Below are 17,304 nucleotides of genomic sequence, written 5' to 3' on the forward strand. Positions count from 1 at the left end.
TGTGGACCTGGTATGTAAGGGGCTGGGCTACCCTAGTCCTAGATTTATTATGGTTTAGAATAGGGGTTTTCAACCTTTTTCTTTCTGAGCCTCCCACCTACCGCCAACGTGATCTAAAAACACCACAGCCCACCTGTGCACAACTGTTTTTCTGCATATAAAAGCCAAGGCCTACATTAGTGATAGCAAGCAGGGCAATGGCATGGGGCTCCATGCCAAGCTGCTCAGGCTTTGGCTTCAGTCATAGGCACTGACTCTGTGGGTGCTCCGGGGCTGGAGCACCCACAGGGAAAAATTAGTGGGTGCTCTGCATCCACTGGCAGCCCAGCTCCCCTCCCCCGCTGAGCATGCTGCTTCCGCACTCCTCTGCCTATCTCCCAGCGCTTCCCAGGTATTTGGCAGCGTTAGCACGCTTGGGGGGTGGCGCTTGGGGGAAGAGGCGAGGCCAGGGCAGGGATTTGGGGAAAGAGTTGGAATAGTGGCAGGGAGGGGTCAGAGTTGGGATGGGGACTTTGGGGGCAGGTCCTCATGGAAGATGCGGAGTGGGGGCGGGGTCGAGCACCTACAAGAAACAGGGGAAGTCAGCACCTATGGCTTCAGCCCTTGGTGGTGGGGCTTCATCTTTCTGCCCTTGGGCCCCAGTGAGTCCAATGCCAGCCCTGCTTGGGGGAGCCCCTGAAACCTGCTCATGGGTCCCCGGGCCCCTGGTTGAGAACTGCTGATTTAGAACAAAGTGACAGCACTCACCTCCTTACAGCAGCTTTTAGCCAACTTCTCCTTCCATTGATGACACGAAGGGTAAGGTCTGGAGTTCACTGTGGCTGTGCAATGCACTGCACCCAGCCAAGCCTTGACCTCATTCCTCTGGGCACTTCTCTACCAGTTGCAACTGCAGCAGCGGTGGGGAGGCCTAGCTCCGGGCTGCCCCAAGGCCCGGTAGCTGCTTGCCCCAGTTGCCTGTGTTTATAGGCAGGGCTCTGGTGCTGGGGGCTACACAGCTCCCCGAGTGGGGCAAACAGCACCTGCTTCTGCTAGGCTTACCAACCCTCCAGGATCATCCTGGAGCTTCCAGCAATTAAAGATTAATCTTCAATTAAAGATTGTCAAGTAATGAAACCTCCAGCAACACAAAACTGAGAACTCCCCGCTGGGGCCCCCTCCCTGACAGGCCCCGCATGGAGCTGGCGGGGCGAGTCCTCCCCAGAGTCCCTGCCCCTCCCCCACGTCCACTCAGCCCCGCCTCCCCAGAGTCCCCGCCCCTCCCCCACGCCCGCTGTGCCCCGCCTCCCCAGAGTCCCTGCCCCTCCCCCACGCCCGCTGTGCCCCGCCTCCCCAGAGTCCCTGCCCCTCCCCCACGCCCGCTGTGCTCCGCCTCCCCAGAGTCCCCGCCCCTCCCCCACGCCCGCTCAGCCCCGCCTCCCCAGAGTCCCTGCCCCTCCCCCACGCCCGCTCAGTCCCGCCTCCCCAGAGTCCCCGCCCCTCCCCCACGCCCGCTGTGCCCCGCCTCCCCAGAGTCCCTGCCCCTCCCCCACGCCCGCTGTGCCCCGCCTCCCCAGAGTCCCCGCCCCTCCCCCACGCCCGCTCAGCCCCGCCTCCCCAGAGTCCCCGCCCCTCCCCCACGCCCGCTGTGCCCCGCCTCCCCAGAGTCCCTGCCCCTCCCCCACGCCCGCTGTGCCCCGCCTCCCCGAGGCTCTGCCAGTCTCGCCTCACAGCCAAGCTCCGCCTCCGCCCTTCCCGCTCCTCCACGGGCGGGCGGGGTTTCCGGTTCCGCCCCTTCCCGGAAGCGGCGCGCGGGGCTCGCGGACGCTCGAGGCTGTGAAGCGAGGCGAGGCGAAGCGGCCTCTCCGCCGGCATGGCCCGGAACACGCTCTCCTCGCGCTTCCGCCGCCTGGACATCGACGAGTACGACGAGAACAAGTTCGTGGAGGAGCCGGACGAGGCGGCGGCGGCCGAGCCGGACCCGGTTCCCGAGGTGGAGGCGCTGCTGAGGCAATATCCTTCTGGGGAGCCCCGGGCCCGGCGGCCCCACGGGCTGCAGGGCCCCGCCTCCGGGGAGTGGGGCGCCGGGCGGCGGGGGCGGGGCGGGCGGTGTCCGCGCGGGGCCGCTCCGGGGCGGCGGTTGGACACCACCTGTCTCTGCAGCGCTCGTGCAGGAAATGGGGTTTCACGGCATGTCGCCCGCCTCGCTGAATCCAATCCGCGCCAGGCCGGTGTGGTCTGTGCTGAGGCGCTGCTGCTGCTAGGGCTAGAAAACTGTCCGGCCTCTTAGTCCGGAGTGTGACTCTGCACCTGTTCTAGCAGTGTCCGGGGGGAGCCGAGAACAAGCTGGTGAAGGGGAGGCCGGACAGAGATTCAATGTTCATTTTTTTTTTGTAGTTGCAAAGAAAACTGTAAACCCATCCAAAGTGTAATCCCAGCAGTGATGTCTGCCTGAGGTTGCAGAAAGCCTGAAGCAATAGCTCTGATGGGTGAACTGAAGCATTCCTTTCACTGGGTACTACTCAGATGATGCTGATACTGCTTTAAAAATCAATATTATTAGCTGTTACTTTGCTCAGACACGCATGTATTAGAATGTGTATCCTGTTAGGAAGATTTACTGTTACTCTGAGGGGGATTTTCAAAGGAACACTTGGCAGAAAGCTAGCTAACTCCCAGTTGACTTTCCATAAGTATAGGAGGCCTACCTACCATTTGTACTGTTGAAAATCTCTCCTTTAGCAACAGTTTATGTTGCATATGTCTTTTAACACCACACAGTCCCTGGTTGCCGTGTGGGCATTATTGCCTTTATAGCCTTAAAGGGGGTGAGGGTCTCATCTTTCAAAATTTAGTGTGAAACATGCATTTCCCGAAGTGCTTTGTAAATTTAGTCATGAATATAAATTTGGTGAGATTAAGTAGCTGTGCACAACTGAAAATACCTATAATTGGAGAAGTGCTAAAAGTATAATTTTTGATCTGTTCTGAGGTATTCCTTAATGCTCCTAGGTATGACTCATTTACATAATTCCCTTATAACATCTGTTTAAAGCTAAAAATGCTTGGCTCCCCAAAATGTTATCTTAACCCATCTCTCCTTTTTTTAATCTGTCTTTTTCTGGCCAGTTTCATGAGTTCTAATATCCATCGCACTTTCTGTTTACAAGAAATAATTATTTTGCTCATCTTTATATGATAGTTTGCAAAATTGAAAACTCCACTTGGCTGATAAAGAAAAGAAAGCAGCAAACATGGGAAATGAAAGCAAGCCCTAGACTGTGCTCTAACTTGGATTAAGATTGGTATCTCTTTGCCTGTGGAATTCTAACCAGATCCTGAAATCGGAAAGAACCTGATTTCTAGTTGCGGGTACTAGCTTTGCATATTGGGGATTATGTGAGATCTGATCTCAATTTTTGTATCAGTTGGTTGTAATTCATAGTTTATATTGAATTGTTGATAGAAAAATTGGAAGCAAATTAAGTTACCTAATTAGGGGTTGCAGACAGAAGTGGACAGAGAGCCTTATATAGAAGGAGAATGTTCCATTGCCTCATCCCATTTCTGAAATAATTTTTCAAGTAGGACAGTGTGTTTTGAAGTGAGTTAATTGAGCCAAACTGATGTAAATGTGCTTAAAATAACTCTGCCACCAGCCACACTGGGACCTAACCCAGATTATTCCTTTTATTAAGGTTCCTGTTCAGAAGATGAAAGCAAGGAGGCTCCTTGACACAATATGTTTTTAAAATGAAGCCTACAAGTGTAGGGGGGAGAGAGAGCAGGATGGCCTCTGACTGGGAGGAGAAATAGTAGTTTTAGTTTGTCTGTGCATCTTAGAAAATACCAGTTGGAGTTGTGCAGATCTTTTTTCACAGTGTAACCCAGAGTAAAGTGCTTGATAGCCGGGGAGGCTTATGTCTTCCACCCACAGGCTTGCACCCATCACTAATATATATCAATAGTGACTGCTTTACCACATGTAGAGATGACAAAGTTCATTCTCCCCATTCACTGCTCAACCTGTTAAAAGATAATTGTGGTGGTTTCTGTGATGTGGGACTTCTCTCCATTAGGGGGCTGGACTAAGCCCCACCAAATCATTTCAGATTGGTCTGAACAGCCATCAGACCTGGGCTGGATTCTAGTCTGTCATCTAAAGATGCCAGGATCTGTATTTCATTACCAATCCTCTGAGCTATCTTATATCCATATTATGTAGTTAAGATTCTGTCACTGTAAAAATTAAATTAGGCAGCAGGCCAATAAACTATTCTATGTTGTATACTTTGATTAGTAACTAGTTGCACTATGTGCTGATCTCTTTATATTGATCAGAATTCTTCCTGAGTGGCAGCTGTCACTTGGGCTGCTCTTCCTCACCAAATAAGATGGTTCATGAAGTCCTCCAAGATGCACTTTTCTATCTGAACAAGTGTTGGGAATGACTGAATTAACTATTTTATGGCAGCATTATTTCTTAAACCCAAATATGAAGTTGGGGGTAACACAGGACTGGCATGTATTTCAGAGAGGGGCTCTGCTATTAATTAAGGAAGTAGATTAGTTCATTAACATCCTGTTGTTACGTGTATTTATAAGCATGATAGAAATGAATAGCAAATTGTTTGAGTTTTCCAGTTATAGTTGCCAGTATACCAAGTTACTTTTTAGGTGACTTGTCCCCCTGGATGCCATTCTTGTTACTTGGCATCCCTGGAACTGAGCAAATGAGAATGTTGGATTGTAAGGTCAGATGGTTCCATAGCTCAGTTTGAATAACTGAGAACAAGGCTTTGCTGATTTGCAAAGTTTTAGGTTTTGTGTGGTGAATGAGGAGGTTTCTGTTTTTATAACAGTGAAGTCTTGTCGGCTTTAGTTTAACTTACAAAGGATTTCCTGTCACCTCAGATGTGAACTATTGCTTTAAAAATTATAAGTGAAGAGGAAATTGACCTTGAAGCAAAATGAGCACTTGTTTGCAATCCTTCATGCTGTGCTGTCGGGCTTTAACAATCTTACTCTTGCGGTGTAGTTTCAGGGCTTGGGATCACAAAGTTAATTAAAATCATTGTGAACATAAATCTGGTGCTGATTTCTTTGGAATCTTTTATTCATTTTCAAATTTATATTTAATTGCCTGATACTTGCGACTTCTTACTGTGCAGTATAGAATTCCCTAAACTACCTAGCTCCATTACCGTAATTTGACTTATGTAGAAAAGATAACATCTCTTCATTGGCAAAGCTCAGGTTTCCATACTCTCCTCCTGTGGGAGGATAAACTTTTTAATCCTGTTTCCTGAGATTCTCTACTGCATTTCAGTATCTTTTCCTGTGCATCTATAGCTACATTTAGGATTTGCAGGAGACCGGATTGGATGCCTCCCAGATGAGGTATGCATGCATTCCCTTTCATAAATAGATCTGTGTAATCTGTAATCATAAATAGATCTGAATCTTTCCCATGCTGTCAAATAGTGCTTAGGATACAACCAAGGCTCTACTATCTGTCTAGCCTGGGCTGCTTCTTGCATGTCTTCTATGTAGTTAAATCCCATAATTTTCTCTCTACATACTGTTCAATGGAGGGATTCTTTTGGTTGATTCCTCTTAATGTTTCTTGAGTTGCCCATAGCAGATGCTCAGGCTTCATTCTTAACACATGTTCGATATTTTCATCTTCTTCTATGGGTAACTTTGTAGATAAGGAGTAGTTCAACTCTGATTAATCTTGTCATTTGTAATAAATTCATTCCATTTAATATTTAGTATTTTCCTGGGGCATTTGTTTTCAAAAGCATTTAGATATTTGTAGCTTTGGTGGATTTCCAGCCTCCAGAACCATATGCAAGGTAAAAATGACATTTGAGTTAAAGTTGTAGTTTGGTTTTGAAAAGACTAAATCTTGTTTAAGCTGGTAAATGCAGCTGCCATCTTGCCAATTTATGACATTTTCTTCTGGATATCCCCAAGTGGACACGTTTTTATTTTTACAGCTAATCTAACATGGCTTCCTTCTGGACGCTGAGCTCTTATCCACCTACTTTGTGAATTCTAGCTTTAGGAGCTGTGAAAATCCTGCATGCCCTTTCTCAGCAAAACCCTATTGAAAGAATTGGGAATGCTTTCTGACTGAAGACAGGATAAGACCCTTTTTAGATTGCGTGCAGGTTACATGTACCCTGAGCTCCATAACGCTATTTTGGAATTTCAGTGTCTACACAGTATCCACTGTGCTCTTTCTAAGTAATGTAATTTCTGTGGCAAGCTGGGATATCTCTGAGTTCATGGTGATGCTCAGCCATTATTGTGTATAGTATGGATAGTATTTAGAAACAGTGGTAAGAGTAAAGATCTGTTGACCGTGAACTGAGTTTCCTTTTGATGTGCACACTTTGACACTCTACTTTGCTACTACAACGTCTTTTTGAAATCAAGTATTTTGTATTACAAAGCAAATTGTGGTGATCTTTAGAATTCTCAAAAGGCTATTCACAATAGTCTTAGCTATATTAAAAATGAGGGATATGACAGCCTTATCAGAAGGTGTGGTATGTTGCTACAGTTGATCCTTGCTTCCTGTTTCCACTATCTCGAGTTAGATGTGTTGGAATATCCAATGCTCTGAACTGTCCTTTATAGAATGCTTATTAATCATCTTTAAGAATATCTAAACAATTTGGGTCCTTGACTTGCTGTGCTGCACAGGTGATATGCTCCAAGCTTTCCACACAGCCTTAAGGAATTCTCCCTTGAACACGAAGAACCAAGCAATAAAGGTAAATGGAGCCTCTGGGTTTCTAATTGTGTGACTGTTAGTTCACTTTAGGTGCTGACACACTGATCCTTATAGACCTGGCTATGGAGTGTTAGTACACTTTAAAATAACATTTCTCTGAAAATATAAATAGCTGATCATTAATAACCTATTATGTGAACCACTTGTAAAATGTATATGCTGTATATTTGTACTTAGACACCCTTGATTAGTAACTGCTTCTGTTCGGTGGCTGGACCTTTACTATGCAAACTCTAGGAGAAGAATATTAGAAGCTATCCAGTATATGTGGCTTCTCCACCTTGGTGCACACACCTGGCTGGATGGAGTGGGATAGCAAGTTTATGCTAGGGCATAGCAAGTGGGAGAAACTTGCTGCTAAGATATTTACAAGTCTGGTCCACTGACCCACCAAATCCCATCATGTTTTCTCAGAAGGAAATACTGACCCTTTTCAATCCTTAATGTTTAAAGAAGTTGGTTCTTAAATGCTCCTAACTACTGAAATTTAAAATGGTAAAACTAAAGCCTGATGGTTCACAAACTGACATAGCCTTTTATATCCAGCTGACAGTTCCATTGCATGTTATCTGTTAGGCAGAAGTCATTAGCTGAGTAAATGTGCATTTTGGATACAGTTAAGATTTTGCTGTTTTTGCTCTTTGGGGCAATAGGTTCTGATGTCATTTTACTTCTCTTGTCGTTGCAGGAACGGGCCCAGGGAGTGGTGCTTAAGGTCCTGACATCCTTTAAAAGCAGTGAGATAGAACAGGCAGTAAACTCGTTAGACAGAAATGGTATTGATTTGTTAATGAAGTACGTTTATAAAGGATTTGAAAAGCCAACAGAAAATAGCAGTGCAATATTACTTCAATGGCATGAAAAGGTATGTCTCTCTTTCAGTGCTGCCTAAACATGAAGTCACAGTTCAGTAGGATCATTGGTGGAAATCTTCTGAGTTTCTAAATGCTCTATGAAACAGTACCTATGCAGAATCATATAATATAATTGTGGTCAGTGGAGGTGCTGGAGGAGGAATCTGATGACAGGGCTACACTGTTTGGGAATTCATTTCCCTACTGGTCTGCCAGAGCTTGGATTCATTAACTCTTAGTAGGCTTCAAAGTCCATCTTTTCTTGCAGCCATTTAGGAAGGTTGGGAGTCCATGGAAGGAGGAATAAGGTGGAAGTATTATGATGTAGTTGGGTAGAGTGGTATATTTTTCTTTGTGGTAGAATCTACCAACTAGGAACTTGTAAACGGAGACTTGATTATTCAAAGTATTAGACTGGGAAAGTGATTTTTCTAATCCGGTGTCTGTGTAGTGCGAGGTGCATAGGCCTCTGGATATGTGCTAGAGAAATACACACCTGTCAGAGCTTTCACCTGTCATACTCCCATAAATTGGCATCTGGATGTACAAGACTGAGCAGTGATCGTTGCACAATTCTAACTTGCAAGAGAAACTCTTGTGAAGTCTTGCAACAGAAAAGCTCCTACTTGGATCCACACTCCACCTTAGAGTTCAAGTATGGAATGACTGCTCTGACGTGTACTATCCTGAGGCAAAGATCCCCTATGGAATGGCTGTTCTGTGATCCTACAAGGGTGTGGTGAGGGCCTTGCTGCCAACAGACTGTTTTGACACTTTCCTTCCTGCCACCCCTGGGTAGGGTGCATGTTTGAGCAGGCATAGGTCTGTATGGAATGATTGTTCAGCCCCTCTCCCCAGGGTAGAGTGTAGGTCTGAGTGTGGAACAACTGTCTTGAAAAGTCTATTTAAAGGAAGGAATCTCTTTAAATTCAGGGTACATCTACAACCGCACAAGGGATGTGTTCAGACCTTGAAGGCTTTGCCCTTTGGGCATGGACACACACATTTGCTGATACCAACACAGCAGTGATACTTCGTAACTGCACTGAAGACTTCTGCAGCTGCCACTTGCTTTGCAGAATGTCATTTCAAATGTGGGGGTGGGAGGAGATGCTGTCATGAGAACATGTCAAAGAACATATTTCTGCTTGCTTTTTGTTTCCAATGAAAATGATGGTTTCTGGCTATTATGGATTGGTGGCCCATGGTGTATGAAATTACCCAGCATACTGCCTTGGCTGGGGAACTGTTACCATGCAGAGTATGCAGCCAAATGTAAAAACAGCCTACACACATCACCAGACTTCGAAAGGAATGAGGCAGTTCTGAAGTAGACTTGGCCCTGTTTCAAAACTGAAGCTTTGCTTGCATTTTACTTTATGGTACTACTGGTATGAAGAGTTATTCATTCATGGTGAGAGGAGTCATCTGTCTAGTCCTTTGAGATCTAGCACTCCCTTTCAGTACCTTTCACATTCGTGTCAGCCCAGCTTTAGCAATAGATATAGAAACCATTCTCAGTTGTGACTTGGGTTCAAGTGGGTAAAGACTTACGAATTCTTACACACCCAGCTTGTGCATTACACACAGGCTCTCCCACACCTCTTAGATAGATGCCTCAATTATAACATTGCACTTTCTAAGAGCAGCAGATGTTTGACACTAGTACTCCCTGCTCCAGGTTCTTAGGTTGTAATACTTCATAGGCTGCATTTTTATTGCATCTATCAATTTAGTCTGCTAGTCTTAATTACATACATGTATAGCTGTTTCTCCCAATCACTAGTATATCTACCTTTTAGACCCTAATGTAGGTACGCTTTGGTTTGTTTGTACACAGGGTATGGAACTTAGACTAAAAACAAAAGAACCTTGTTTCCAGTCAGAACTATGGCAGGTGACAGATTCTGTAGTTGTGGTAATGTCATACAAAGTTTTATTAATATCTCCAGTGGAATTGGTAATAGCTTTGTCGTCTGTCCTAGAGTCTTTCTGCACCATCCCCTTAAATTTGAATGGTTTACAGGCTGTCACTAGGTTACTGTCTGACAGTAATGTCTCCCTTAAGTGTCCTTGGGCGCTCTGATAATACAATAGCTTGTCTTACAGAACCAGGCTGCCTCAGATACTTGAGAACCTCGCAGTCTTCATTCTACCTATCACAACACTCTTGTGAAGAGTGAGATTATTATCACCATAGTACAGATGGGGAAACTGAGGCATAGAGACTAAAGATTTGCCCAAGGTCCTGAAGGAAGTCGGGGCAGATTTGGGAATTGAATCCAGGTCAAAAATCCCAGTTTAGCACCCTAACCACTAGCTCATCTCTCCTTGGTGATTTGGGGAATAAGTTGTACCAGGGCCTAAAGAGTATAAACATAAGGCTTGTTACCACCAGAAGTTAAATTGTTCTGTAAAATCACAACTGCAGGAGGTACCTGCACAGACTTTAGGTGAAAGCTTAATGTAACTTAAATAGTTCTATGAGGGTTAAATAATTTCCTGTTTCTATTAATGTTGTTAAGAAGTTGGGATAAACTGTCCAGTAATATAGATTCATAGATTCTAGGACTGGAAGGGACCTCGAGAGGTCATCGAGTCCAGTCCCCTGCCCGCATGGCAGGACCAAATACTGCCTAGACCATCCCTAGTAGACATTTATCTAACCTACCCTTAAATATCTCCAGAGACGGAGATTCCACAACCTCCCTAGGCAATTTGTTCCAGTGTTTAACCACCCTGACAGTTAGGAACTTTTTCCTAATGTCCAATCTAGACCTCCCTTGCTGCAGTTTAAACCCATTGTTTCTGGTTCTATCCTTAGAGGCTAAGGTGAACAAGTTCTCTCCCTCCTCCTTATGACACCCTTTTATATACCTGAAAACTGCTATCATGTCCCCTCTCAGTCTTCTCTTTTCCAAACTAAACAAACCCAATTCTTTCAGCCTTCCTTCATAGGTCATGTTCTCAAGACCTTTAATCATTCTTGTTGCTCTTCTTTGGACCCTTTCCAGTTTCTCCACATCTTTTTTAAAATGCGGCGCCCAGAACTGGACACAATACTCCAGCTGAGGCCTAACCAGAGCAGAGTAGAGCGGAAGAATGACTTCTCGTGTCTTGCTCACAACACACCTGTTAATGCATCCCAGAATCATGTTTGCTTTTTTTGCAACAGCATCACACTGTTGACTCATATTTAGCTTGTGGTCCACTATAACCCCTAGATCCCTTTCTGCCGTACTCCTTCCTAGACAGTCTTTTCCCATTCTGTATGTGTGAAATTGATTTTTCCTTCCTAAGTGGAGCACTTTGCATTTGTCTTTGTTAAACTTCATCCTGTTTAACTCAGACCATTTCTCCAATTTGTCCAGATCATTTTGAATTATGACCCTGTCCTCCAAAGTAGTTGCAATCCCTCCCAGTTTGGTATCATCCGCAAACTTAATAAGCGTACTTTCTATGCCAATATCTAAGTCGTTGATGAAGATATTGAACAGAGCCGGTCCCAAAACAGACCCCTGCGGTACCCCACTCGTTACGCCTTTCCAGCAGGATTGGGAACCATTAATAACAACTCTCTGAGTACGATTATCCAGCCAGTTATGCACCCACCTTATAGTAGCCCCATCTAATTTGTATTTGCCTAGTTTATCGATAAGAATATCATGCGAGACCGTATCAAATGCCTTACTAAAGTCTAGGTATACCACATCCACCGCTTCACCCTTATCCACAAGGCTCGCTATCATATGTTCCCAATGTTTGGCTTTAGAGTGCCTTTTCCAAAAATGGCTGCAGTTGCTGCTGACCCAATGTTCAACTCTTGAACCAGCAGCATAATGCCAAACTGTTATGCTTCCTTGGTAACACTAATACTAGATCCTGTGGGCATATTTCCTTTCTAGTGTGTCTGAAAGTGAGATTCCACAAAACGAAAACTGCTGTTTCTGCTTCATGTTCACTTGCAGATTTGTTACCCTATCATTTTCAGAAGAATTAACTTAAGCAGTAATGTTAATTCCAGCACCTATTAAGGAAATCTATTTTTCATTAAGGAACCTTTTTTAAACGACTACTTCAAAGATTTAAGAGCAAGAAAATGTAAAGTAAGAAGTAAATGCTTAAATAGTGAATAATGTCTGAATTTCAGGAGCTCTAGCAACACATGGAAAAGTGAACTATATACTGCTTGGTGTTACAATTAAGTACAGAAATGAGGTTAGCTAATATCTGCTGTTATGTTTGAGATGCCTTGTGTGTGTAATGGTGTGATTTGATGTGTAATATCTATCTTCTTTTCCCACCCTCACAGGCACTAGCGGTAGGTGGACTAGGTTCCATAGTAAGAGTTCTTACAGCAAGAAAGACTGTTTAAAAGACTTAACTTGAACCAAGATGAACAGTTTTGGACTCAGAAGAAAGAATTAGCGGAAGTGACACTGGTCCATCTTTCTAGACATTGCAATCTACTGAAACTTTGGAAACCTCTGGAATGCTTCTAATTTTAAAGGTTGGGGAAAAGATTAAATATTACTGTGTTTTCTGACTATCAAATATAGGAGCTGAGACATTCTGATCCCTTGTTTAAAGGTAAAGCAGAAGGCAGAAATTCTGCTCTTATTACGGTAAGGGGAGAGGTAATTAAATCCTGTGTGTATTGCTTATTTAAAAGAAGAGGTGCTGTGGCTTCAGTAGACACAATTGAGGGGTGGGGGGAAATGTTTATTTGAAAGGGGACTTTGTACATACAATCACAGGACTAGCTGGACTACTGGTTTGGTTTCATTGTAAAGTGCCTGCTGCATCAATAAAGCTCTTGGATTGTAAGAGTCAAATAACTTAATTTTACAATTTAGATTAACTGCCCTTGATTCAAAGGCAAATTAGTACTGAAATAGTCCTGGTGTAGGATCCCACCTCCACATTGTATTGTGCTCTTGTTTACATCTACACCACCTTGACTGTCTCTAAAGGACATGCTTTAAACTAGGTCGCCTTTTCTTAAATGGACTGAATGAGCACCTCTAACTGTACCTTTGCCTCACTCGGTGTTTACTTGAATGTTTTCTTTCTAGCCCTGATTTAATTTGTATGTATAAACAGACGATTAAGTTAAGTGCCAAATATAATATATGGTGTTATTAAGGGAGGGCTCAGTTTTTCTCTTCATGCCAGCTGAGCAAGGAACTGCTTCATGTATAACTAATGCTGTAATGGAAAGTGTGTCCTTGCCTTTTATGCATTTAAGTACAGTGAGTGCTTGCTCATCTGAATAGGAGCTCTCTGATATGTTAATCTTTAAACAGAAGTACATTCACTCCCTTTGAAGTGGACCTTTTCTGAATAGTACCCAGCTAATAAACTATCAGCACATCTTTAATGTATGAAGCTGCGTAGTCATCTGTGTGAGAGAAGACCCTGGCATGTTGTGTTAATGCTATGGATCATATAGCACCAGTCAAAAGCAGGGGAGTGGAGTTTAGCTTTAGGTAAAAAAAACAAACAAACTTGAAACTCACTGATGCACTGCAGTTATCTTTAGAAAAAGACCAGAACCAGTTACTCTAGTAATGGGTCCTGCTGTGTGATTAAAAATTAAACAGCCTATAAAGTGGCTGGTTTTTTTAATTACAAAATCTTACGTAGATCCTGCTTTCTCTAAGGACTATGACTTAAGATGCAGGGGGTTAAGGTTGGAGGAACTTGTCACATGAAAGCACCTGGAACAAAGGCTTTAGGGTAAGTTATCAGTGCACAACATGCTGTTTTTTGGGTAAAGACCTCCCTCTCCCACCCCTCTTAAGGTTAACTGAACTTAAGAAATGAGAGCTTGAAGGCTCAGCTGCTGGGTTCTATGTACTGAAGAGGCATTACAGCACTGCTTCAAGAACCATCCCTAAACTCCTGGAAGATGGCTTTTTAATCAGGTACTTTTCAGGCTAAAGGCGGCATGCAGGGATGAAAGGGTACTTGATTGTAACTCCAGGGCAGCAGTTGAACTTGGGCTTTATAAATGGACCTCACAACCTTCAGTGAAATTTGGTCTCCTGCAGTAGGTGTTACCCTCCCCTCACTTGATGCACAGGCTTGGCAGAGATACTAGCCACAGAAGGTAGGAAAAGAAAAAGCACGCACTTACCCTTGACAAGAAAGTAGGGTTCATGAGTTAAGTATAACAGTTCTCCCCTCCCCAAAGGTCAGTTAGCTCCTTTACATGTTAAGTACCTGGTACATTGACACTAGAATACCATGATAAGATGATTAGAAAGAAGGCCAGAGTTTTAATCAAAAATATTGCACCACAAATTAGTTCAATTGTTTCAGAGTTCTATAATACAATCCATATTTACAACACCAAAGGAATAGATTAAAATCCACAGGCAGCTATTCATAGAAAGGATTATATACACACCCCAGGAGCTTCTATAGAAGGAAAAGTACATTAATTGTTAATATATACACACCATAGATTATTCTTGCTCTGATAGTTAAAGAAAATTCAACACAGGAAAACTAACTCATGGTAAATTAAGGACCTTTAGGATCAAACTGAAGTTATGCTATTCAACAGATACTGTAAGTTTCTCTAGCCTACAGCTCACCTTGTTCCCTTTACCCTGATCCCCTAACCAGTTGGGGAGACTGCTTTCCGTCATGTTAAACAGCAACCCATGGCAGGTTAAGGAACAACTCAAACCAGCTTCTAAACAAGTCCTTGGGCAGCATGCTGGTAGTCACTGGTTGACAAGAACAGTAGGATAGGCATCACCGTACTGGAACTTAGCTGCCCTAGATCCACTGTCATCAAGAGACATTAGCAAGGGTCTCTATTGCAATTGAGTGTCTGAATTCCTTTGATATCTTATGGAAATTTTTATAATCACAGTAAAATGAACACTTTAGATCTAAGTACACACAGGCATAGCCCTCCTTACTCCATTTGGAGAGGGAAGTCTCTGCCCCTTAAGATTCATTAAATTTTCTAATATGAACGCACATTACATTTGTATGTTATTGTACGTTAACTGAGGTAAAGGCAGCCCTTGAGCCCCTCCATTGAGAGTAATGTTGTAGATGAAGCTAAAGCTATTAAAGGTGTTTACTTAGGTATAAGGACAGAGCCTGTTTACTGAAAATCTTGTTGCTATTCTTCCCCAATAGAAGGGTAATGTGATTCATTCCACAAGATTTATAAAACTCCTTTTAACATTACTCCTACTAGCACAGGCCAACTCCTACATCCTCAGTAAGGTTAAAATACTACAGTGACTCTTTACGGTAAGACATTCATAAGCATTTGGTCTAAAATTCTCTTATGTATATGTTGAATTTTCATTAACAAGATGTATTTTTATCAAATACTGTTTTCAGCAATAGCCAAGAGCCTTTGTGCAACTTGCTGCCTGTTTAAGTTCTATATCTTCTATGTAGTTTTTATAAACTTCAGTTTTTTTTAAACAAAGCCAGACAAATTGCTGCTTCCCATTTTTAAGGTAATTTGTGGTTAGTGACTAAGGGCAAAATTCTACTCCAGCTCTGTATGGCAGATCAGGGCTTAGTCTGTCCTTCCTCTCCAGGGAAGTTCGTAGTATTCAAGCCACAATCTGCTGCGTACAAGCTGAATTCTGCCTTTACATTAAAAAGACTAACATGCTCCAACTAAAGAATAGTATGACAGGAAAGAGCTAATAAGCCCACTACCTTAAAATCAAAGTAAATTTAGTTGCAGGTAAATGTAAAGTCTGAAACAGATCCAGTCAATACTGCTTTAGAGGGAAGCAGATGTTAGTTATAGAAGTCTGCTACTAGCAAACTTGTAAAGAAAAAAAACCAAAGGTATTATATTGACGTTCTTTGCCCTTTGTATCACTAAGATTTTTTTCCTTTCAATAAGAACTCTGGAACTCTTCTTTTAATTATGTTTACAATAAACTGAAATTCAGTTTTAAAAAGTATTTAAAATGGTTTACTACCTCTCTTCCCACCACTAAACCTATGATACAGACTAGTACATTAGTTTAAAAGGCAACTGAGTATTAGGTACTATAATTAAGACCATTTTAAATATTAATTTTTTCTTTAAGAAAAGTAAAAATCAGACAACTATAAAGTTGTGCTCTCTCTGAAAATTAAATAAATGTCATCTGTGCAGTTTTCATGACCGCAGGCCAGGATATATGCACTGTAAAATTTACACAGTGATATGAACAAATGCTAACACGTTAGGTCAGTATAACAAGGCAACACTTTGTTTTTGGTTATACCCCTTGTTTGTGTTCTCCAAAAAGCTTTTAGAACAGTCAGGAATTGAACACAGGACCACCAGCAAACACCCCTTCATTGCCACCTGTGCCCGATGAGAAAGGGAAGCTTTACAGTATGTACCTAGAGTTATGGACCTTTAGTATTTCATGACAAATGTAAAATGTCAAAATCCTGAACCGCCACCAATGTTTAGTGAAATTAATATAACCCTTTGGTGCTAAGACACAGGATTTATGAGCATAAGGAGATAGCTGTTACACAGCTAACAGGCGATTGAGACAGAGTCCCTGAATCCACCCCAGAGAGAAAATTTCAATTTGCAGTGAAGGATGCTGCTTGTACAGTATATCTTTGTAAACAATTAGTCAAAATTCTTGTACAAAATACTGCAATGACAGTGATTAAGACACACCTGAACTAGTGTGTGAAGAGTCCTTTTCACAGAAAAAAGAGGCTAGATGCTGATTGCCCATTTTCCAGTTCCCTTAAGACCATGCTGTCCTGGGATTCGAGATGGATGGCCGGATACTGCCTTTGGGAGATGGCTTTGACCCAAACCACGACATCTGGCATGGGAAAGCACAACACACATTAACCTAGACTCTTCTTTTAAATCATGAGGATTTAACAAGGGACATCAGCCCATGGGGGCCTCCATGATTTGATAAAAAACAAAACAAACATACATTTATACAACATAAGCAACAGAAAAGTATTTGCGTCCCACACACCTCAGAACTAAGAATCAAATTGAAACTGGTTTCACTGATTTTCATTGTCTAAACAGCACATATTCCTTCTGCTTTCATAAATTTAGCTGATTATGTATAACAGGATTATTTATTTACATTATTTCAACTGAATGTTCCTTTAACTTCATACAGTTTAATTTGTAATCACAGAACCCTGATTAAAATCAAATGTAAAATACCCGCTGTGAAACAGCACCCCGTATCCCTCTTGTATACTCAGATATCTAGTCTGAACATAGGTAACTTAACTCTGTTGATCCAAGTAGGAAGAGACAATGACAGAACAGTGGGCTTGGGGTAACACCACCTAGCCCTTTACAAACATCCATTAGTAGAATCTCCCTTATGCCCCCTGTGAGAATTCTCATTTTACATAATGGGAACAAGCAGAAACAGGTTATGCGACTTCCATGGTCACACAGCAAATCGGTGACAAAGGCAAGAGTAGAACACAAGAATTCTGACTCTGCTCCCTGCTCTGAACACTTAAGCATTTCCTCTGGGAGCCAGGATTAGAACTAAGGAGCTACTAGCGTCCTACCCAAGACAGTCTATTAGCCCACAATGCTGCCCTTAGTACTTTTCTGGTGCATGGGAAAGTTGTCCTGTATTTGCCTTTGCTGTCTTATACATCACTTCCAGCAACACT

At 42.9% G+C, this 17,304-nt stretch overlaps 2 protein-coding genes across 5 annotated transcripts in view; one reads left to right on the forward strand and one right to left on the reverse strand.

Moving 5' to 3' along the window:
• The first annotated feature begins 1,765 nt into the window (after window positions 1–1,765).
• On the forward strand, window positions 1,766–13,018 carry ARPC5L (actin related protein 2/3 complex subunit 5 like). The gene is made up of 4 exons (XM_054007147.1): window positions 1,766–1,992; window positions 6,692–6,764; window positions 7,473–7,649; window positions 11,951–13,018. The coding sequence occupies exons 1-4, from the start codon at window positions 1,853–1,855 to the stop codon at window positions 12,011–12,013; spliced, it is 453 nt and encodes a 150-aa protein (XP_053863122.1). The 5' UTR covers window positions 1,766–1,852; the 3' UTR covers window positions 12,014–13,018.
• Window positions 13,019–14,503: 1,485 nt separating this feature from the next.
• The window catches only part of GOLGA1 (golgin A1), a 29,656-nt gene continuing 26,855 nt past the window's right edge, over window positions 14,504–17,304 (reverse strand). For all 4 annotated transcript variants that reach the window (XM_054007145.1, XM_054007146.1, XM_054007143.1 and 1 more), the window contains exon 24: window positions 14,504–16,469. In XM_054007145.1, the coding sequence (XP_053863120.1) occupies window positions 16,389–16,469 (81 nt within the window). In that variant the 3' untranslated portion in view covers window positions 14,504–16,388. The remainder of the gene's footprint in view (window positions 16,470–17,304) is intronic.

This window comes from Malaclemys terrapin, chromosome 17 (assembly GCF_027887155.1).
Source record: "Malaclemys terrapin pileata isolate rMalTer1 chromosome 17, rMalTer1.hap1, whole genome shotgun sequence".
In the NCBI taxonomy this organism is placed as follows: domain Eukaryota; kingdom Metazoa; phylum Chordata; order Testudines; family Emydidae; genus Malaclemys; species Malaclemys terrapin.